The sequence below is a fragment of the Nannospalax galili genome, unplaced genomic scaffold, assembly GCF_000622305.1.
Source record: "Nannospalax galili isolate Female #2095 unplaced genomic scaffold, S.galili_v1.0 scaffold305, whole genome shotgun sequence".
Lineage (NCBI taxonomy): Eukaryota > Metazoa > Chordata > Mammalia > Rodentia > Spalacidae > Nannospalax > Nannospalax galili.
Genome location: NW_008356258.1, coordinates 6,890,353 through 6,914,691, shown reverse-complemented (window position 1 = coordinate 6,914,691; position 24,339 = coordinate 6,890,353). Strand labels below are relative to the sequence as shown.

At 39.1% G+C, this 24,339-nt stretch overlaps 1 protein-coding gene across 3 annotated transcripts in view; it reads right to left on the bottom strand.

Moving 5' to 3' along the window:
* Positions 1-24,339, bottom strand: part of Gucy1b1 (guanylate cyclase 1 soluble subunit beta 1) — a 45,549-nt gene that overhangs the window by 4,470 nt on the left and 16,740 nt on the right. For all 3 annotated transcript variants that reach the window (XM_008854301.3, XM_008854302.3, XM_008854303.3), the window contains 6 exons: positions 15,731-15,928; positions 11,672-11,902; positions 10,430-10,546; positions 9,085-9,218; positions 4,633-4,830; positions 2,060-2,297 (listed from right to left, as the gene is read on the bottom strand). In XM_008854301.3, the coding sequence (XP_008852523.1) occupies positions 2,060-2,297; positions 4,633-4,830; positions 9,085-9,218; positions 10,430-10,546; positions 11,672-11,902; positions 15,731-15,928 (1,116 nt within the window). The remainder of the gene's footprint in view (positions 1-2,059; positions 2,298-4,632; positions 4,831-9,084; positions 9,219-10,429; positions 10,547-11,671; positions 11,903-15,730; positions 15,929-24,339) is intronic.

Genomic DNA, 24,339 nt, shown 5'->3' with positions numbered 1-24,339 from the left:
CAGCACAGAGCTTCTGGCCGAAGTAAAGTGATTTACCATGCCAATAGCTTTCTTTCTTTCTTTCTTTCTTTCTTTCTTTCTTTCTTTCTTTCTTTCTTTCTTTCTTTCTTTCTCTCTCTCTCTCTCTCCCCCTCCCTCCCTCCCTCCTTCTCTCTCTCTCTCTCTCTTTCTTTCTTTTCTTTCTTTCTTTGTGTGGACGTGTGTGGGCATTTTGCACAGGTGTGTGTGTGTGTTTGTTTTGTATGTGAGGGGGTCTTGACTGTCACCCCTCAGATGCTGCATACCTTCCTTATTTATTTATATTTTTAACAGGGTCTCTCACTGGCCTGGAGCTGGCCAAGTAAGATAAGCTTAGGCTTGTATTTTAATGATTTCCTCAACAAGTATAACTCTGACCTTCAAAAAGGACCACAAAATGAATGGTCCTGTGAAGTTATGTGCCCTGGATGCCTAGAGATAGTTAGTAACATTCTTGCCTTTATAAAGCAATATTCCATTCACATCATTTTCCCAATATTACATTTGTTTCTACTTAAAACAAAGGACAGAAAATATCTTTCAAATGTTTATCTTAAAGTTGATAGTATCTAAAACTAAACCAGAGTCCTGGGACTTTTCTCAAGCTCCATGACTTACAGTGCAAAGCATTTATATATTTTCGTAAAAGTGTCTTTGGCTGAGCACAAAATGAGAGTTGTGTTTATACTAAATTCAATAAACAACCTGCAAAGATTCATTAACCTAAGTGCAAAGAAAATGGTGAACATTTCTTTTCAACTAGCTAGCATCTGTTCCATAAAACCTTCATTGTGGCTGCAATGAAAAGGAAGTTTCCTAACAAATGGGAAATATTTAATATTTATGATTCTACCCATAGACTAGTGCTCTCTCAGCCTTGATCAGAGAAATTTCTTTTTTTCAGCAAAGGTGGGTAATGCAAAGACTTGTAACTGGCTAAGATACTGAGAATAAGTAAACTACTGAGTGCACAGTCCTAACTGGGACATCTACATATCCAAGTGTCAGAGAACATCACAGAGGAGGGACAGAAAGATTGCAAGACACGGATAATGGGGATGAGGGCTTTGAAATTCTGTCTTCTGGGAATGACGTAGCTGTGGCACTGATGAACTCACAGCAGTTTTAGGTGCCTGCAGAAGGCCTGCACACAACTTGGCTGGTCAGTAATGGATAGGGGATGAGTGCTGGGGAAAAGGGGTCATTGTCTTCATAGCCACTGGTGAGTTGCTCGTACTCCATTAAATATCACCACACCCATATCCTGGCTAAACTCGGTGGGTCATGAGGCTGGAGAGATGGCTCAGCAGATAAGAGCACTGGCTATTCTCCCAGAGGACCCTGGTTGAGCTACCAGCACCCACATGGAGACTAACAACCATCTGTGACTCCAGTTCTGGGGCTCCAATGTCCTCTTCTGGCCTCTGCAGGCATTGCATGACAGATTCACTTACATGCAAGCAAAACACTCATACGTATAAAATAAAATCAATCAATAGAAAAATTAACTCAGAGGGTCACAAAGCAAAAACAAACAAAACAAAAATGCATAAAAGTGGGAGGGGATTTGTGAGGAGGAGTGGGAGTCAGTGGGGTGAGAGGGAAATAAAAGTGAGAAGGGGAGAGTGGACTGGACTGCATTATGCACATATGAAATTGTCGAAGAATAAATTTCTCCTATTTTAATTTTTACTTTTTGGTGGGTTTTTTTGTTGTTGTTGTTTTAAGACAGGGTTTCCCTCTAGCCCTAGGAACTCTGGAACTTGCTATGTAGACCAAGCTGGCCTCAATCCCACAGAGATCTGCCTGCCCCTGCCTCATGGATACTGGGATTAAAGGCATGCTCCACCATGCCAGATCTTAATAAATTTCCTTTAGAAGAAGGTCATTATATAAACCAGTGGGCACCACAGTGACTACAGGAACCTCACGTGCCAGTGCTGCAGTTACAGCCTCAGTACTGTGGTGACAGGCTCCTGTCAGGGAACGTCAACAGCGCAGGGTCTACACAGCACTGCAGCAGGCCTCCATGAAGACTTGCCTTATAAACAAAAGGATTTTTCCGTGAATCAGTCAGTGTGTCAAATCTGGTGTATAGGTCATTGAGAAGGTTAACAATCTTCATGGCCCCTTCTCCAGATGCATGCTTGCTACAGAAGGCGTTGAAGCCCACTATGCCACTGAAGAGGATTGTCACATTGTCATATCTTTTGGCAGGTACTGGACGCTTGTGTCTCAGCTCATTGGCAACAGATGGAGGAAGGACAGAATACAGCAATCTGTTGGTGGGGATTAGGAGACAGTCACTGTGAGACATGCTGGGGAGGTCTTTAATGCTTTAGTTCTACACCTGTATAGCATTGGATTCTCATAGGACACACTCTAAAATCAGCATCAAATATTATCTACAGATAAAACAGAAAATCATACTTGATTTTCTCATTCTAATCACATATGTCCCCAATCCTGAGCCAATTCAAACTTAAAATAAGCCAAATAAACAAATAGGCAGTGATAACAATAGACCAACAATAGAAAATCCAAGGTTTCATTTGTAGTTTTGCGTTGATAGTGACAGTCTTGAAGTTGTCCTTATGAGCACTTAAAACACTGAATGAGTAATCCATTAACAGAAATATTTTCACCTTCCAGAAATAAAAAAATTATCTCAAACTTTTCGAAGTCATAGCAGAGGAGGCAGGACTGCTTTCCAGTCTCATTCCTACCTTACCCCACCTGAAAAAAAATGGATAAAACAATGGAATGTGGTCAGATGAACAGATGTTTCATATCTGCATGCAATACTGGACCACGGTCACAGCACTGGAGGAAGAAGAGAGATGACAGATTTAAAAGAAAATCAAAGACCTCTGGGCCCCTAGTCTGAAGAAAGAAGAAGAAATGGGGCCTTCTCGTTCTTTTAATCAAAGAGAAGATTTCAAACATGAAACGCTCCTCCTAGCCATAGTGGAATTTCTTCAGTGATAATTTTAACTTCTAAACAGAAAGCACTTCATGCTATATAAAGTTACAGCTTAATATTAAATGTGAGCACAATTGGTTAGTTTTAGAGAAAACTAAATGGCTTATGATGAAATCATCTTACTAACTCTAATCATATAAATTTTATATAAAAATTATTGAAGAACAATGTCCCTAAACAGTACAAACAGCTTTCAAAAGTCAAATCAATCCTGGGAAAATCAATACAAAGAAATGGTTAAGTGATGAAAGTTTATCATTTACTGACATTGCCTCAGGCTCTGGCTACATTTCTGCCACTCCAAAGGCTGGAACCCTAGACTAGGGAGAGAAATGAATATTCGCACTGACAATTTAGGAGGAAAATTAATTAATAGTATTTTTAATACAGAAAATAGACTATCTGGATACTTCCATACCTCAAATATGAATCCTTTGTAATATTAGATATTTATTCCCTACTGTTATAGTTTGGACCTGAAACATCTCCCAAAGGCACATGTGCTGATGCCTTAGTCCTCAGCCTGTGGTTCTTACTGCAAAGTGGTTGAACTGTTAAGAGGGGGGAGGAACAGCGGGAGGAAGTTAGGTCATTGGCGCACGCCCTTGAAGTGCATATTGAGACACAGAAGTCTTCCCCTCTCTTTAGCTTCCCAGTCACCATGACATAAACAGCACCCTCTGCCACATAATCCCACTGTGATATTTTATTCTTCTTTACCCTAAGCAACAGGGTCAAGGGAGAATTGACTAAAATCTCTAAAGTTATGAGCCAAAACAAACTTTCCTTATTTTAACTTTATTATCTAAGCTATGTTTTATAGCAACAGAAAGCTGAATAACAACTATAAATATGGAGCTACAGTGAAGAAATGACACCTAGGCTCTTTTCTGATATTACAGCTAATGCTGAATACTGAGTAAGTGGAACTTACTGACCCATACGGAAGTGAATCTTAGTCCTAAGTGCCATCATTCAAACTCCATTAAAAAAGGTATAATTTTTCATGGAAGAAGTTATGCCTTGTATTGATAAAAATATATGCTGAATTGTTTTCAAGCAGTGAAATTTACAAAGTGTGTGGCCAGATTAATCTAGGTGCCCTTAGGACCATGGGGGAAGTAACGTGGTCTCAATGGAAATAAACATAGGTTTCAGAGACCAGACGTGTGGAGAAGCTATGGATAAAGATAGGCATTTACAATGGATTCTCTATTTCAATTGTGTTATTAATAATGTTAGCTAATAATGTGTTTACTTGTGTGCACAGCATCCACCCACACACATGCATCAATGCTAAGGAAGAGCAGGGTTTGATACAGTTGTCAATCTTCTGGTCTTCAAGTGGATTGGAATAGCCCTGATGGATAGCAAGACAGTTTAGTTCAATTCTCCAGTATTGTAGCATCCTATTTTATAAACAGTAAAAAATGAACACACAAGAACCTGGGCAAAACATATTAGGAACACCAGGAAGCTGCTGCTTTTAATAACTATGTAGAGACAGGGCCAAATAGTTGTCAGAGATGCAAGTAGTCCCACACCTTCCTAATGTGACTATGAACTGCAACTATAGGAGAGTAGTAGTGCATTGTGATTAAAGATCAGCCCTTCTTTTACCCGACTCTTACGTGTCTGTCTTCTTCTTTTCATCCTCCAGGGCTCGTAGTGTGAGCTGTAGCCTGTCAGTGAGGATTTCCAGCTCTTGTGTCAGTTTGTATTCCTCCCTGAATTGTTCTCCCAAAAGAACAAGGTCTCGCGTGGCATCATGCAGAGGGATGTCACTCAGGTACAGGCCTCTCCTTGTCAGGTCATCCAGGTTCATCACACTGTCACACAGAGTAATGAGCAAATCAGTGTCACCTGTACACATGGCAGGACCAGCCCTGCCACCCAGCAAGGAGCATAGTGCTGCCTTCTACCCTCTGCCTCCTCTTCAAACGATAGGCTGAGGAAAAGCCCAGGAGATCTTAACCAAGATGACTTTGCTCTTTTATGTATTTTAAAGCATGCCAGCAAGCAGTGAACCTGAAGTGCCTTTTCGTCAAGTTCTACTTTTCGGAACCACTTTGCCTGCACTGAAAAATAACACAGGAAACTGCCCTACAGAACCTCCTTGGGTTTTTAATATAAGGTTGTTTTCTGAAAATGTTGTATTTTCCCTTATCATAAAACAGAAAGAAAAATCCATTTCCATGCATGTATCAGGAATAAAATGCTTCCTTTGAGATACCAACTCATTTCTGCCTTATGGTTCTAAGAATCTTGTGATTGTTTTTCTCACTGGAAAGAGTGAATAAGTTTCCATTTGTCAATTGTATTCAACAAGCATTTTCATGTACTTAAAAGACTTTCCACCTTGTGGGTTTTTTCTTGCTCTCATTTCTTCTTCTAGTCTTATTTTTCTGATTCACTGTTCTCATTTTTCAAAGTCTTATTTGACATTCATGAACTTAAACCTTATTTTTTGTAATAATGTTATAATGCTGACTGACTCAGTGAATTTCTGGTAAGGGAAGAGTTCAGTTTAAAAACCATCACTCAGTTAAAACAGCTTAAGGTTATATTATTGGTTTGAATTCTTAAAGTGCAAAGTAATAACTTCTAGTTATTCAGGATAATAAAATTTCAAAAGTGACAAATTTAGGCTATGATATCTAAGGAATTGCAGGTCATGAAAAGGTTCCCATGAATTTATTCTCAGTAGAAATGTCTGTCAAAGCAAAGTCAGCATGCCAATATACAAAAAATTGAAAAATCAAGGATAGGGGCTGGAGAGATGGCTCAGCAGTTAAGAACACTGGCTGCTCCTGCAGAGGACCCAGGTTCAGTTCCCAGCACATGGCAGCTAACAACCATCCATATTTTCACTTCTAGGGGATCTGATGCCCTCTTCTGACCTACACAGGTGTTGCATGACATGGATGCACTTACATACATGCAAGCAAAACACTAATACACTTAAACAAGGTACAAGATCAACCAATGAGACATGACAAAAAATATAAACTTAAAATTGAAACAAAAACCCCAATGCCATGTATGAGATACTCTGGTCTGAGCTATTGGTCGGGGAGGTCCTCTGCAGTCCCCTAATAATACAGGCTCTTGCCATTCCTCTTGGTTATCCACCAGAACTAGTTGACAAGATTCAGTTACTGAAGACAACACACACGTTGGTTGCAAGGTGTAGAGAAATCAAGTTGAAATGGAGCTGGAAGCTTCCTCCCTGATGACTAGCTTTTATAGTGTCCCAGTGTGCTGTATAGGTTGCTGGGCAAGAAAACACATCAATGGTTTTACCTAGCTGTGAATCCTATGATCTGAAATATGGACCTGCCAGGCAAGAGGAGTCTGTGGTGCAATAGTGGCAGAACCGTTACAGGGATAACCAACTGCTTTCTGATTGGATTTGAGGCCTGCTCCAGAAGAAGGGATTAATACCTGGTGCTGTAAACTCAGTCAAAAAACCATGACTGAGGAGATATTAGGCCCCGAGGGAGAACTTAATCTACTGCTTAAGGGAATTATCCTAGTGCCAAGCTCATTTCTAAATATGCATGTTTATATGCTAGACAAATGTTACTACCAGCTTTAATCAGAGAAGCTCCGCTTTATAATGAAATATGGTGAATGCAGAGATGCATAGCAGCTCAAGGTGCTCAGAATAAGGGAAGGCTGAATGCTCAACTCTAAACAGAACATTTATGCCTTCTAAGGCTCAGGGAACATCCTGAAAGAGGGGCAGAAAGAATGCAAGAACTGGAAGATAGGCAGCAGGGTTATGAAGTGCTGTGAAATGCACAGCCAGTGCAGTCAGACCTCACAGCTGCTGTGGCTGCCTGCAATGAGCCTATACAAGACTGGGGCTATCAGCAGTAAGTAATGGTCTGGGGAGAAGTCTATGGGCCCCTACCCCTCCCCGCTGAACTATGGGCTACTGATGGATCCTGGGGGAATGGCAGTTATTGGCTTCAGTTTTGTACCCACTATGGAGGACATCAGTCTCCAAAGGATAAACCTTTGGTCAGCAGGAAGATCCTGTTTAAACTCAGGGGTTCTCAAACAAAACAAAGCAAACAATGACAACTGAAGACATTAATGTGGGAAGAGGACTTGTACAGAGGAAAGGGAGATAATGGTGGGGGGGATTTTGGTGGGGCTATAATAATTAGAACAATGTTTTATGCATTTATAAAATTGTCAAAAAACAAACAATAAAAGTTAAAGAATGAAATGAATAGCAAAAGATAATTTATATTGTGGTAGAAAACTTAATGAAATTATAAGGATCTTATTCTTTATGGGGCCCCTTATGGGGTCAGGGTGTAGAGTGCTTGCCTAGCATGCATGAAGCCCTGGATTCAATCCTCAGTACCACATAACTGGGTGTGGTGACATATGCCTGCTAATGCGAGTCTTCAGGAGGGAGAGGCAGGAAGAGCAGATGTTCATCATTCTTGGCCACATACCAAGTTTCAGATCAGCCTGGGCTACACAATACCCTGTCTCAAAAAAAGATTCCTTATTATACATTTCTTAAATTAATCACTCTAGAATTATTTTACAAACACAATTTCTACTTGATCTCTGTTTTATTGTAAATCTTTCTACACGTTTGAACAGATCATGCAACAATGTGAATGTCTCACTACAGGACCAACTTCTATGTATGGAAACAGGCAAACACACTCCACAATTTTTGCTTTGCTTCTGTCTGAGCTTCAGCTCTCCACTTGATACAGACCAGACTTATCTGAGAAAGTCTCAGGGGATTGTTCACATTATTTTGGCCTGTGTACATGTTTGTGGAGCATTTTTTGACTGATAATTGATGAAGAAATGCCCAGCCCACTGTGGGTGATACCATCCCTAGGCAGGTGGTCCTACTATATGTATAAAAATGTAGCTTAATGGGAGAGAAGTGAGCCAGTAAGCAGAAGTTCTCCATTGTTTCTGCTTCAGTTCCTGTGTTGACTTTCCTTACTCATGGGCTGTGACCTGGAAATGTAAGATGAAATAAATCCTCTCTTCCCTAAGCTGGTTTTGGTCAGTGTTTTATTACAGCAAGAGAAAGCAAACTAGAGCCTTCTTCCTCTAAAGAAATCTTTCTGTCCTTGAACAGAAACTCTCCCGAAAGTGAACCTGTCATTCTACTGACATCCAACAAGGAAAAAGAAGAGGAAGCACCAATGACAGATGAGGAGTCATGGGGCTCCTGGATGATAGCTTTGAAGATGCCTTATATCCCATTAGCTTTGTCTCTTATTTGCATAACAAATATTCCTCAGAAAATAAATCATAATTACTATTAATCATATATACAAACATCCAGTAACAAGTCTCACACTTATCTTTTACTATTGCTCTTAAACAAATATATATGTACACACATTTCCATATTCTGAATCCCTCTGTAGCTTTTAGGAAAATTCTAAAGCTGGAAATCACCAACTCAAACTTTGTCACCTCTGATATTAATTACAAACAACATATTTAACTAAATTTCACTTTCATAATTATTTTGAATAATATAACCTAATGAAGTCATTAAATATTTTAACATAAAGTAGTACAAATCCAAAAATCATGTATCTTTTAATAATTTTTTTCTTTCTTTTTAAGACAGATTCTTTCTATGCAGCCCTGGCTGGCCTGGAACTTGCTTTGTACTCTTGGCCTGCAACTCACAGAGATTCACCGGCCTCTGCTGAGAATAAAGCTGTGCATCACCACGGCCAGCTTCTTTTTATGATCTTTTCTAACAAACTATAGAAAAGTTCATTATTTATATCATCATATCACATGCTTTACGAAATTGCTGTTTTGCATGATGCTTCTTTTGAAAGTACAAAAATAGCAGAATTAGTTCATTGCAGACTACTCATCCCATGATCTAATGGCATAAGTACCTCACAGACAGATTATGATATGGCATAAAGTGAGTGTGACTTCTGAATTTATTAGCAATGTCCAATGATATAATTTTTATTATAAGTAAATACATAGCAAGGGTTGGAAAATCTAATTATACTTCAGCAAATGTAAGCCTGATGGGCTACAATTAATCTAAAAGTTATTACCTTGGTGAGCACAGGAAAAGGATGCTGTCTGCTTCAGGTAAGTAGATCATTTGACCCTTGAGACGTAAGCAGCTGATCTCAGTCCCAGTCAGCTCATCTTCACATTCCAGCTTCTCTACATCCAGCAATCCTTCCTTGAACAACAAACAGGAAACAGTTAGCTCTTACCTTTCTCCTGCCTGAGAAGCAGCACCAGTGAGCACACAACCTCGCTTCTTGCCAACATTAAGGGAAGGAAATGCCTCCATCAGAAATGGAGAGGGCATACTACCAGGTACGAAGCCCAACACCTGTCCTTTAGCATTCTGAAAAGCCACTGGGCGTCCTCCTTCCAGAAGGCTGCAGCTGCACTGCGTTCATGCATTTGTTGCAAGGTTCTCTGAATGTTTTGTCCCCTGATTATTCTTTTTTTAAAAAAAAGTCTATTTATTTATTATATTTATTTGTTTGTTTGTTAATTTGTTTGTTTGTTTATGTGTATGAGCATACTACCTGCATGTATGTGAGTGCACCCGTGTCATGCAATGCTGCGGAGGTCAGAAGAGGGCTTTGGATTCCCCTGCAACTGGAGTTAAGGACGGTTTGTAGCCACCATGTGGGTGCTGGGAATTGAACCTGGGTCCTCTGCAAGAGCAGTCAGTGCTCTCAACTGCTGAGCCATCTCTCCAGCCCTGTCCCCTGGTTTTTCAATAGGACTTCAACATATATAACTGAGTTTTACCAAAACAAAGCCAAGCTAAGTCTATATTCACAGAGCAGCTGAAAGCAGTCTGTTCCAAACATATAAAATACATGTAACTGTGGCTTTTGCGAGAGGTAGGGGATGGATGAGAGACATGTACTTTGGGAAAATTGCATTTGTTATGATTATCCCAGGAACACAAACCACGGAATCCGGAAAACATCTAAATTATCAACTGTAGGAGTTTTTAATCCCTTCATTTTTCTACAAAAAACATGTTACCAAGAATAATAAATTTACTGAAGAATAAATCAGTGGCTTTGGTGAAGTTATAAAGGAACAAGGATCTCTGTTCTTCTGGTTTCTTTTTAAAGGCTTTGTAATTTCAGTTGGTTTTATTATGTGAGACTGAGATGTTCTCAGCAGGACACTTTGTGAAACTTGTTTTCATTGACTCTGATCAGCTGGTTCATGTTCCTCACACTAAACGAAGAATCAGCATTGCCTTTTAAATACGCATCTCTTTTGAGACTGGGTTTTATTTCCTTATGATATCTTGATATCTCCATCTTATAGAATGTACTAGGAGATAATTGTCTCTCCTCATAACTTCTAACTGGCAACACACCTTACTTGCAGTCAGTGAAATGAGATCTTTGTTACCTTGCTTCTCAATACAAAGACGGTATTGATGTGAGAAAGGATCCCATGGAAACTGATGTCAATATGAGGACGAACCAGTGAGAAGACAGACAGAAGGCTGCAGTTCCCAGGTTGGAGCTGTAGGTAAAGAGCAAAGAGCACTTAGCTACTTGAAAGTAACTTTATGACTTGATAGCAAGCTCTAAATTAAGCCAGTTCAATTACATTTGTAAATGGAAAAGTCTTAATTGTTGTATATGAAGCTTACTCTGACTATGGACTTAAATTTTGCTACATGCACCTCAGTCATTAAGTCAAAATCAAATAGCTGCTGGAATATAAAACCTAGTATGGATTTGGGTAACTAACATTCAAATATAAGCTGATACAAATAAAATAATCATTTCAGGAGAATGAATTTTATCTTCTAAACTACAGCATGATGTGTTAGATGTCTGTGTATCAAAACACACAAACACTTCTTAAAGTTCGTAAAAAGAGAGATGATAATATTAATAGAAGTAGGTAACATATACCAGCTGCTTATGATGGACCAGGCAGTGGACTAAAGGGTCTTCATGTGCCCTGGTTTCTTGTGCCAGACAGAAGGGAACCAGCAGAATAACACACTTAGGTCACACCATCAGGAACACGTGGAGCAAGTACAGAAGTCTGCTTCCAGAGCTACAGCTTTACACCAGACCCCTGTGGACTAGTCCTGAGCTACAAGCTAAAATTTCCCCTAGACAAGAGTCATGAACAAGTCCAAACATACGTGATCAAAGAAAGAGTACATAAACAGGAAGGAGCTTTCAAATGATTCTCAGGAATACAACACTTGGGTTCTAAAGCTCTGTGGTCCCCTGATGCTTCTTCACTAAACCCACGATAACTTCTGTCTAGTTCATCCTGAGTGCTTTTAAATTTCTTTCTTTCCCCTGTCAACAGCTGATTTTTAAAACCCTTTTTGGAAGGTATTTAAATGATGAATATTTACTCAACAAAAAAAAATATAAGTGGAAACTGGTTGCAGTTAGCAAATTCCCTCACTTTCTCACTGAATGCCTGTCATTCTCATGTAATTTCTTCCTGTCCCTATAGGTGATTAAAAAAGAAACAAGCAGATGCCCTAAGGAAATTTCCAATATACTCAAACATTTTGATGAAAAATCTGTGTGCTATGTCTTGTTACATGACAGTTAACAAATGAATAGTACCTGTAACCAGGGGTCAGGCCTGGGGGCAGGGTGCTGTGTATTTTACCTGGGGGAGCACTCTATAGATGGCATTGCCACATTGAGTGACCACAAGATCCCGGTCAAATATTATGTGAAAAGGAAAAGCTTTGCAGAAGGTGTATGGGCTGATGCGTGATTCCTGGGTACCATTTTCTTCAAATCTGTCAAGATCTTCATAAAAATCCTCTTCTTTCGACTCTTTCTCTTCAATTAAAAATTGAGTATGATCACATTCTTCATTTCTTTGCTGAATAACCTGGATGTCAAAAGGAGGAAATGCTGTTACTTGCTGGTATTTCAGTTTCATTAAAATATATAAATGTAAGAGACTGTTTATGAGCATTATGTTTAAAATATTTTATTTGTTATTTTTATTTTGTGTGTACGAGTGTATTGACTGCATGTATGTAAGTGTGCCTGTGTTATACAATGCCTGATAGGAGGTCAGAAGAGGGTGTCTGATCCCCTGGAACTGGAGTTATGGAAGTTGTTAGCCCCCATGTGGGTGCTGGGAGCAGAACACATGCTCTTAACTGCTGAACCATTGTTCCAGCTCCATGTTTAAGAGGGTAATTAGAAAAATTAAAATATATGCAATCACTACACATATGTAAAGCAGAAAAACATTCCTTGATATTTGACTATGAAATGTGCAGGCACTATGATTGTTTTTTGAGATATAGTCTTATGTACTTTAGGCAGGCCTCCAGGTGGCTATATAGTTGAGGATGACCTTGAACTTCTGAGCCTCTTGCTTTTACCTTCCACGTGCTGGGATCATGGGCATGTCCTCCAATGCTCAGTTTATGTGGTGCTGGGGATTAAGCCAAGGGCTTTGTGCTTTCCAGGCAAGCATCCTACCAACTGTGTTCCATAATTACTGACATATAACTATGAATTACAAGTCTGGTATCAATTCCCCATTGGCACATATGGCCTTTTGAGTAGACTACAGCAATCCCTTAGCCTGGTGGGTAGATCCCCACAGCAACTGTGCAGTGAACACACAGCCTACAGACTACAGACAGCAACACTATTCATGTGATTAAAACAAAAACACTCAAAGAAGTGAATGAGAAGTTAAAAGACACAGATGCATATTTTAAAACACATTTAAATTTCCTTTTATCTATTTTTATCTTAAACATACTTAAATTTCTTTTTTATCTATTTTTATTTTTTGTGTATGAGTATTTTGTCTGTGTGTGTGTATTTAAGTTCACCCACATGTGTGCAATGCCCATGGAGTTCAGAAGAACATTTCAGTTGCCCCAGAACTCAAGTTACAAATGGTTGTTAGCCACCATGTGAGTGCTGAGCGCCAAACCCAGGTCCTCTGCAAGAGCAGCCAGTGTTCTTAACTGCTGAGCCATCTTACTAGCCTCTTCAAAACATAATTGATATCACTTTTATTTGTCACTTGGCAGGTATAAGGAATTAATATGAGTAAAGTCCTGAGAGGCAAAAAACAGAATCTCCAGTACCATTAATTGAAGGGTATTCTGGTTCATCTTTCTGAAGGATAAATTGACAATATGCATTAAAACATTTCAAAATTTATTATTTATCTGGGTGTAGTGGCATGCCCCTTTAATCCTAGCACTCAGGAAGCAGAGGCAGGTGAATTCAAGCCTGGCCTGGTCTATATAGCCAGTTCCCAGGAAGGCAGGACTACATGATGACACCTTGTCTCATTTTTTTTATTATTTTATTCTAATTTATTCAATGACAAAATTCCAAATCCAAGAAACCGAAGTAAATAAGTAACCATAATTATGAGCAAGCCATAATTTTAGGAAATACCTACATTTCTAAAATAGTATTCACAGACTAATACAATACTAAAACATTTTTTCTTTTGACTTTAAGAAACAGAAAGCAGTGTGCCTTTTTATCAATGGAAAAATTTTGTGTCTATGGTAGTTAGATCCAAATAAGGAAAGACTGAGCCAGATTTCCTAGTTTCTAGGTCAGTGAAGACAGCCTCTTGCTCATTTGTCCCTTCTTGAGCTCACTGCAGTACATCAGAGACTTGATGACTTACAGAAACCACAGATACTATTATATGCATTTTTCCATGACAAAATAAGGATATCATTCTTCTTCATATGAATTTATTATAGTGGTTAAATCTTAGTGTTCTTATTCAGAATTTGAAAACTTTGTGCCATTATGTGACAATAGTCTTGATGAGGGCTCTGTTAAATTCCATGAAGGGAAAGCTATTTCTCTAGCCTGGATGGAGACTTAACATTGCAAGCTACTCAAAACATAAGAGTTGGGGCTGGAGAGATGGTTCAGTGGTTAAGAGCACTGGCTGTCTTGCAAAAGACCCAGGTTCAAATCCTAGCACCCACATGGAGGCTAACAATCGTCCATAACTCCAGTTCCAGGAGATCCGATGCCATTTTCTGACCTCCATGGGCACTGCAGGACAGGGGTGCACTTATATACATTCAGGCAATGTACTCATATTCATAAAAGTAAAATAATAGACAAATTTTTTTAAAAAAAAAACAAAAAATGAAAGAATCCAGTTGGGCTCGTCAATCACCAGGTTGAGATGACACTTTAAGAAGGCTGATTTGCCTTAATCTATGCTAAAAAGATGGGAGGAATAATTATCTCTTCATTGAGATAGTATATTTTCCTTCTGAGAACCCCCTGCTCTCTGGGTAGTCACTGAGGAGGCTCTGTTAGGTCTGCCCACCTTTTTGAGTTCTGACTCTGAAAAGCATAACATTTCCTTTTTCTTCTATTCTCTCTCTTTTTATCAGAGAAGCTTAAGCCAGGGCATGTTCTCCCTAATGCTTTGGTTCCTCACCCTTTCTCTGAAGCTCCGTCTCTCCCCACCTAATATCTGTCTTCCTGAAGAGTCTATGTAGCTGTTTCCTAGTCAGTTTTATCAACAGTAAGTGTAATGTGAAGCAAGCCTTTGATATTTATAGGATCACTCTGGATAGATGCTATGTTAGTTTGGGGTCAAGATGGAAAGGCTGGACATGTACGGCAAGTACCATTTGGATTGTATTCCAACAAGCTTCCCAATCATGGATGCATGTCTTCTCTGTTTAAAACTTTCATATTTAAATGATTTTGGATATGATAGATCCATGGCTCCCACAGCCTCACTTCTTAGTTATAAACAAAAAAAAAAAAACAAACAAACAAACAAAAAAAAACGGTGCATCTACAAATCACCAAGTTCCACGTAAGAAACAACACCAGCTCCTAAACACCAAGAAACAATGAAATCTGATATGATATGGCTAGATTACAGATATGGGACACCTGTCTAATCAATTCAAATGTTGTAATTTTGCATTTTATAATACCGTAAGTCAGAGTTCTGAGCTTCTCAGGTGTACTGGAACATCATTGTGGTATATAAGTAACTATAGCCTTTTAGAAATTCCATAAAGACAGCCAAAAACAGATATCCCTGTCTCCACCATGGTGCAAACTTAAAATCACTGGATCAGGTAGCTGAGGCTGAACTTGTTAAGCACACAAAAAGCAGCTAACTGGGAGAGGCTACTTGGGTCAGCGTCAGAGAAAAAATGGCAATTTTCTTCATCGTATGGTTGCTGTGTTGTTACCTTGAAATTACCACTCAAACTAACAGTGGATGTTATCAAAAATAGCAGGAAAGACCAGACCTGGCCTCGCTATATTCACTACAGCAACTTGATTTAAAGCCAAACTTTTAGTTGACGGAATGATTCCAACTATGCAAAAAAAAAAAAAAAATGATCTGTGAAATCAGCTAATTTTATGTGCTCTTCACATCTATCTACATTATAATATCTTGCATGCTGAAACCCACAGTTCCAGCTGGTTTGTGTTCACAGGGGATGAGAATTAAAATTCCTTTGCCTTAAGCAATGTATAATTAGAAAAACCTGTTGTTACAAGGGGGCAAATATGCTACAGAATGTGTTCCAAGGCCAAGTAGAGAGCCAGAGTTTACAGCATCTCAGCTTGGGTATACTTCTAGTGAAGCCAATTTGAGGCAATCACTATGAGTATCATTTAACACACTCCTGATGTCACTTGCATTCTAATGTCCATTGGTGGACGTTACCTTCATGTCTATTTCAGTGCCGTGTATCTGTTGAGCGACAGTCTTGATAATCCCGATGACAATGTCCTGCAGCCCCTCCCTCTCAGAGTAGTAGTGCAGAATGAGCCCTTTGCCCTTCTCTGCATCTGTGCACCTGAAGGAAGGTGCACGCATCCCCGGGTAGATGGTAGCCAGGTGGTCGTGCAGGGCATCGAGGTTCTGCAGTGAAGAGGAAAGAACAGAAGGATGACTAGACTCATAGGAGGACAGCAGGCTTAGCAATGCAGGGGGTGGAAACGGTTCAAATGTGAGTTTACTGGGTAGGTCCCTAGAGTAAACATTTACACAGCAGATCCTTCATGGTATCCCTGAGAATTCTGTATGTCTTCCACAGAGAGAACCAAAATAACTTATATAACTGAGAATAACTTACATGATTATTAACAGTACATTTCATGAAAGGATAAATAAGTGGTACTGATCAGAACAAAGAGCATAGTCAAGGGGGAAAAGCAGGTTTTGAGGGTTATTGTTCATGTATCTTATAATAAACAATAGAGAATGCTCAGACCACACACAACCTTTCTGTTTGCAGTATAATCCTCGATTTCAATAAAGAAAACATATAATCCCTAAAAGATTTTAGGGTTACCTCTCCAGAGGGGGGAAATATGAAAGTAGCAAAAAAAAGCCATAAAAAAGAAAGAGTACATGAAGTTGTCAGAAAAAAAGTGATGGGGCGATATAGGAGGAATTGGAGGGGAGGGTGTGAGCGTGGATTTCATCTAAACATCTTATATGAATGCATGAAATTCTCAATACATTTTTTAAAATAAAAAAAGAAAATATCAAAATGTCAAGTATATTAAAATATAACCATATCATTTAGAAGTTAAAGATATGTTTTAGAAATTAAAGAAGTATAATTTCTTCGTGTTCATCAGTAACCCTCAGTCAAGGCAAATATTCATGGCAAACTAGCAAACAAATTACCTTTGAACTGAAATCTTGGAAAAGACCTGTAAATTTTGTATTTTTGCAACTTTGCCGTTAATTTAGAACATGCCAAATTTTCTCGACAATACTCCCGAAAATACAAAACTGGCTCATTCAAACACTGACACAATAAATGTGCAAAGTACACTTTTCAATCAGGCCAACATGAGAGCATGTGTTTGATAGCATGTCTCATGCAGGCATGTGGAGCTGCACAGGACACACACAGGCACGGGGTGGGGGATCATGAAGGCTGACATGAATACATGTCATGTTTCAATCATGTTCGGGTACATGTTTCAATCAGTTCCCCAACTGGGTAAATCCCATTTCATTCTATACACTGAATTGCTTTCTTCCCTCTAATGAATGATACCTGTGAAAATCAAGTCAGGCTCGTTCTTAACAAAGACACAGATTCTTCCTGATTACCTCTAGAGGCTGCTGTTGCCATGTAAAAGTAGCTAGGTGGACTCCTGGCCGGGGTCAATTTCTGACCCTCTTGTTACACTACATTGAATGGTTCAGGGGTTCATCCTTTGGCAAGTTCTTTTCCTGCAAAACCCTTCCCTGTGAAGGAAGACTTGATCACATTCTTCAGGACCCTCAAGAACACTTGCAGTTCTTTTGATATGGAAAAAAAAGTCTTGAGAGAAAAAAATATCTTGAAAAGAAAACACATTGTTGAGTTTTATTTCTATCTTCGTTTTCCACAAAGTCACAACTGAGTTGTGACTGCAGTAAGGACATTCTTCTACACAGCCCAGATCAAGAAATAGGTTGTAGTAATTAAAGTGAAAGAAAACCATCTCAAATAGGTATTTTAATACTTTTTCATTTCTTTCTAAACAGAATATTTAAACATTTCCTAGTCAGTAGTCACATACCTACCACTTGCTTACCCATCTCTTTTCATCTGGGTCATGATACAGCATTAGCAAGTCTCTACATGCAGTCAAGCCAACCACCAAGCAGTGACAAAATGTCCCATTTCTTCTAGTGGCCACCTCGATGTTACAGCAGGTCTGATACTGTACTTGATCACCCAAACCTTATACTAGATGAGTCATTAACAATAGACCCTTCACCCCTGATGTACGTGCAGCCATCTGAATTTGTATACAGGTATGGCTAGTACTAAGGATGTAATATTGGTAATAAAATGCTCTCAATTGTATTCTCTTTATTTATTTTTATTTTCAAATATGTGTATGTGTGTGCACATGAGTGCAGAAGCCTTGGAGGTCAGAAGACGATGTGGGATTCCCTGAGTTGGAGTTACAACTGATCATGAGCCACTCAGTGTGGGTGCTGGGAACCTAACACTGGTCTTCTGTAAGAGCAGTACATACCCTAAATCACTGAGCCATCTCTCCAGCCTCTCAAATGTATTATTAAAGGCAAATGGGCTCCTAAAAATGCTAGTGACTATGCTCATGATTTAAGCCTTTCTTTGGCAATCAACTCTCCAGAGATTTGTCATTTTATTGAATTTGCTGCTAATTAAATGGACAAGTAAAGTGCTTTGTTGGACCATGAAAAATTTAACAGCACTTAATGTGATATTGGTTTTCTTTAGATAGCATCTAGCATGAAATATGCTCTTGGGGTTTTTTAATTACAGCTTTCCTTACTCACTTTTATTTTATCAAAATTCAAATGATTGCCACCACCTGTCTCTTCTAAGAACTGGAGTTATGTTTCAAAATTAAGTTATTTTCAGAGCATTTATGTTGTTAATAGCTATGTGGTCTTCATATCTGCAGTTGTTAGACAAAACTCAGGGGAAAAACACAAAAGAAGATTCTTAGCCTGGCCAAGAGAAATCCTTTTCTATATTTGATAATATGATCTAAACACAGCAGACTATTTATGCGCATGGTTTTAGTGATACGTTCTGGAGATAATGAGTCCATCTCAAACCTGGCATTGTTTTATTTCTAAATATGCCTTACAGAGACACATATAGGGGGAAAATTGTCATATGGCCAGTCACCAAGAAATATGCACATGCGTAGGAAAACCAAAGAGGCATGGGAAAGTGTAAACACACACACTCCAACATGAGCAATTTCCAGGAAATAATGAAGCAACCCTCAAGTATGTTTGGGTTCATTCTTCTTAGCTGCAGTGAAAAAGAGGTTTTTTGTTTTTTTTTTTTTTTGCAATCCCTAAAATTCAGTGTGAGGTTTCCATTTCATTTCTAAGTGCTCTGATATCACTTTGTTCTTTCTATTTTCTTTTCTATAAGCAGAATGAATGTACTTTTCCAAAGTGGGGATTCTGCAACTATAAATCCAGTTCCTTTATCTCCTGGCATTTATGACTTATAGAAGGAAAAGTAGTCCTGACATCCTGGGAAACTGGGCTGCAGTTGCAGATATAGTATATTCTAGAGGTTAGGAAACAAGTTACTGTTTCTTTGAGAAACACTTTAAGGCACCATATTTTTAAAGATCATGAAATGTCTCAGAATAATGCAAATTCTATTTTTGAACATAATATGCATTTCCAAAATAACATCATACATAATAACAGAGGCAAAGTATAAAGAAATCCATGATTTTGTTTCTTAGCTTCCAGTACAACTAATCAAAAATGTGCACGTGAGTCAAAGAAATGGGAAGATGAGGATCCTGCCTGGAACATTTTAAGGAAAAGAGATTTCAGTCCCCAGAATCCTTAATCCTTATCCTAGTGCATGGGAGAGAGGAAGGATTTTTGTATTGAGGATTCACTGAGGTTTAGAAATCTAATAAAAATGTCATTGTGAAACTCTCTCAACCCTCTCTCTGTCTCTCCCTTTCTTCCTTTCCTCCCTCCCTCCCTCCCTTTCTCCCCCCTCCCTCTCTCCTGCCCCCCTCTGCCTCTCCTCTCTCTCCCTCTACCCTCCCTTCCTTTCTCCCCCTCTCTCTCTCTGTGCCTCTCCCTCTCCTTCCTTCCCTCTCCTCTGTTTCTCTTTCTCCAGCCCTCCCCTATCCTCTCTCCTCTTTCTCCCTCCCTCCCTGGCCTCTCTGTCTCACCGCTGTATTTTCTTTCTGTTTCTTTACTCCCACCTCTGAATAGCAGGACCAGCACCAACGGTTTTTAATGTGAATTTTATAACTTTGAAAACACCTTGTTAAGTTTAATAAGAAACAAGTCATTTTGGAAGTGGAAGCTTAAACCAGCAAGACTGTAACAAAATTGTCAATCCTACCCTAGCCGAAGTGGAAACACGGAGCAGGCAGCTCTTGGCACCCTTCTGCTTCCTTCTGAGCTGCTTCTTGAAAAATAATCAGCCTTCCAAATGAAAATATTTACAAAGTGTTTATTTAACTAAAAAAATGGAAGGGGCTCAAGATTGGCTCAGTGAATAAGAACACTTGTTACTCTTACAGAGAACTGGGGTCAGGTCCCAGTACCTATATGGCCGCTCAGAACAACTCACTCTTAACTTCAGTTCCAGGGGATCCCATGCCCTCTTCTGGCCTCTGCAGACACCAGGACAGCACATAGTGCACATCCATACATGTAGGCGCACACACACACACACACACACACACACACACACACACAAAGAGAAGTAAATGAATCTTAGAAAAAAGGAAAAAGACCTATTTGAACAGGAACTGTACCACATCTATTAAAATTATTTAAAGCAAAATAGATTTAAAACTATGTATTTGCCATACCATACTCTCAAAAGAAATATTTTAATTAAAAGTAAAAAGAAAACAATCAATTATACCTAGGTAATACAGTTCACATATTCTTTGGCTTTAAAACTCATGTGTTAAAAACAGATCCCTTGGGAGCTAGTCATTATGGCTCATGCCTTTAATCCCAGCACTTAGGAGGCAGAAACAGGTGGTTAAAAACACTGGCTGCATTTGCAAAGGCTTTGGGTTCAGTTTCCAGAACCCACATGGCAGCTAACAACTCCCTGTCTTTAGTTCCAAGGGATCCGATGCCCTCTTCTGTCCTCTGTGGGCATTGCATGACACAGGTACACTTACATCCATGCAGGCAAAATACTCACACATATAAAACAAAAATAAATTTTAAAATTTAAAGAAAAAAATTCCCCCCATAATATATTTTGTGAAACTTTAAAAATACACTCCAGTTATTCAAAGAGTCTTTCAATTTAAGGTATTTATCTTCATTGAGAAGTTTTTTGTTTGCTTTAAATAAAAGTAACTCCATTTTTTTAACTGCAGGTTAGAGAAATTATCATTTTTAGATACTGAGTAGTTTCTTTTGAAATTCAAAAGTTAAAAATAAAGCAAATAGTGCATTCTTTTCTATGAAATATAAATAATTTAGGGAAGTATTAGAATTTTACAGCTGTTCAGGAATTCAGGAAAATCCTAGTATTTCCCAAAATAGCCCCTTGTACAAACATTGGAGAATTGGATTGGTCTTCATTCCAGGTGGATGATGGTGGGCTGGCCAAAGCTCAGGACTGTATTCTATAAGCCAAAAACTGGAGCCAAGCAGAACCCAACAAAGGCCCCCTGCAGGTCGAATGGAGCACTGGTGGAGGAACAGGGATATTCATAAATGGATATTCATGAATGGATAAAATAGCCACGAACTCAGCTGTGCTAGATGGGGCAGGGAGTCTCCAGTTAGCAGTGAAAGTCTTTGTGGATATTTGAACAGGCTCATAATATAAATTCATTTGATCTCTAAATTATATTTTTCTTGTTTATTTTTCAAGTCAACCTGGCAGCTTTGATGCTGATTTTGCATGTAAAACTGATGTGGCAGGAAAGGACATACAGTTAACAATGTCCTGGGAATAAGCTCATTCAATTGCAGCCACAATAGAACATGTTATCATATTTGGCAACCTGAATATGTGTTCCCAACTAATGGTCACTCCTGTTTGGCTTAGAATAAATTCTCTCTTAATCCCTTTGGTATAAGAGCTGAAATTTTCTCTAGAGTTACAAAGTGTTACTTCAATGGATGATCCTTAATGAAGTCACTCTTCAGTGAGCTATAGGGAAATGTGGTTTTCACTATGCTTTCTTCCTTGCAGTGAACACTCATTTTTTTCCCTAAAAGCTATTGATTCACTCCCTGTTATACAGATTGCATCTACTAAGATATTCTGCATGGTTTATGGGCTGCTGAGTGGATGAAAATGGTGGAACAGTGAAAACACTGTAGGTGGGGAGAGTGTGCTTCGAAAGTTTGAGAAAAACCACTTGCCCCATTGCAAGTGGGACAGTTTGTAAAAAGGCATGAAGTCTTTTTGGAGAATGGATTGACTTTACCAGTGTGCAAAAGAGAGAGAACCATGTTCCAGACAGAAGGAAGAGACGGGAAAAGCTTAGAGTACAGAGAGAATCCAGTAAATACAAGGGTCTAAAGAAATTAAGTTTTGGGGAGCAGAGAGATAGCTCAGCGGTTAAGAACACTGACTGTTCTTGCAGAGGACCCAGGGTTCATTCCCAGCACCCACATGGCAGCTAACAACCATTCATAACTCCACTTCCAGGGAACCTGATGCCCTCTTCTGACCCCTACAGGCACTGCACGACATAAGTGCACTTACATACATGCAGGCAAAATACTCATACATACAAAATAAAAATAATAAATAAAATGTTTCTTTTTAAAAAAGAAAATGTTTGGCAATGAGCAAAAAGAAGATCATTAGATAGGGTACAAAAGTAGCTTGCAGTGTCTTAAAAACTTAAGTGTTAGATACTTCCAGTGAGCAATGGAAAATCACCCAAAGGCTTAAAGAAGAAATTGATTTGAGGAGCTTTTGTCATTTTAGACAAAGCATAGGTGCTTAAAGCATAGAGAAGAATTTGAGATGTCAGGAAAACCACCCCGTTTCTAAATAATGACAGGCTCTCCCCAGGAAGCTTCAGCAGAATGGAAAAAGTGACTGAGTTCTCAAAATTCAATATTTAGGATTGGATGAAAGATTAAGTTATTAAAATTAGGGGGGTGAAAAAGAAATAAACCTTTTTAGGTTGAAGTCCAGTTCATCTTACTCCTTCCTGAATGGCAGAAGCATACCATGAAGAATATTTTATTAATATATGCAAAAAGAAAATATAAAATTTTACATGTGAACTAGGATCTTAAAATAATTTATGAAAATCCGTTGCTCTATTTTATAATCACTGATACAGAGAAAGGTCCAGTTCATTTCAATTTGGTCACTCTAACCATAATATAAACAATTACTTTTAAGTAAAACAGTATCTTAATATATTTAATTTGTTGTGATAACAGACAATTTCAAATCTAGAAAAAAAATTTTCACTTGTTCAAAAGTAGACAGTAATGAAAGTTTTATAGTATCATAAATTTGTAGTTTCCTCATTTTTCAGACTCTTACAACAGAGGAGACAAAACCGAGTGTAAAGATATATTAACAAAATTTTAATGTAAAATTATAAATGAGATATTTTCTATTCTTTCTGCACTGTCTTTGAAACTGAGTGACTTACAGCTCAGATCATTTCAAACTGTATCCAATCTGAGGCCCATTGCAAGGGAGAGAGTTCGTATTTGGTGCTGTGGACTGGTAAAATGACTGTGTCTAAGGAAGCCATAAACCCTATAGGTGAACCTACTGCTTTTTGCTAAATGGACATGCTGACAAACTGCTTCCTAAATATTTACGTTTCTACCCATAGGCTAGTGCTACCCTTAGACTTAGTCAGAGAAGCTACTGTTTGCAATGAACTGCAGTTAATTCAGTGACTTATGGCTGAGTGTAAGTGACTTCTGAGTGCTCAGCCCCTAATGGGGCATCTATATCACCCCCTCTGTGGCTCAGGGAACATCTCAGGAGGGGTGAAAAGAATGTAGGAGCTACAGGTTGGGGAGAAGGGCTGTGAAGCACTGTCTTCTAGGCCTGGCATGGCCGGTCCACTTGTGAACTCACAGAAGCTGTGGCTACCTGCATGGGGATTGCACCACACTGGACCTGTCAGCGTTCAGTCAAGGATAGTGGAGGGGTCCTTTGGGGCCCAGCTCCTCCCAGGAGGCCTATTGGCTATTGCTAATTGAGGCTGCTGGGGGAGGGGGAGTAACTGTCCTCAGTGATATAGCCACTGGCTCCACACCCATGCCCATGAAGGCAGCCCTGGTTAAGCTCAGTGGGTCACAAAACAAAATAAAGCAAAACACAAATACAGGCTACAGCTGGAGGGAATGAGATACAGGTGGATATGGAAGGGGAACAGGGAGAGTGGGGTAGTGTGACCAGAATGTACTACATACATACATGAAATTGTCAAAGAATGAATGAATTTTTTAAAATTTAGAGTGTTGAGTGGCCTCCCCAGCTAATGACTTTCCAGCTGAGCAAAGTAGTTCTACAACACGGAGGAACGGCTGCAGGCTGGCTTGTTCTTGTATTACCCTGCCTTGATAAGTTTAACAGATGGTCAAGAGGAGTACTGGTGGAAAAAGCATTTTGAGTATGTTTTGTCATGTAGATATGGCCATTAAGTGTAACAGTGAAATGGAAAGAACAGCTAGAGGTTAAAATGTCACTGATGAGGGGCCTGGAGGGATGGCTCAGCAGTCAGGAGTGGAGTTCAGGGCCTGGAGAGATAACTTAGGGGTTAAGAGCACTGACGGCACCTGCAGAAGACCCAACACCCTTGTGGTGG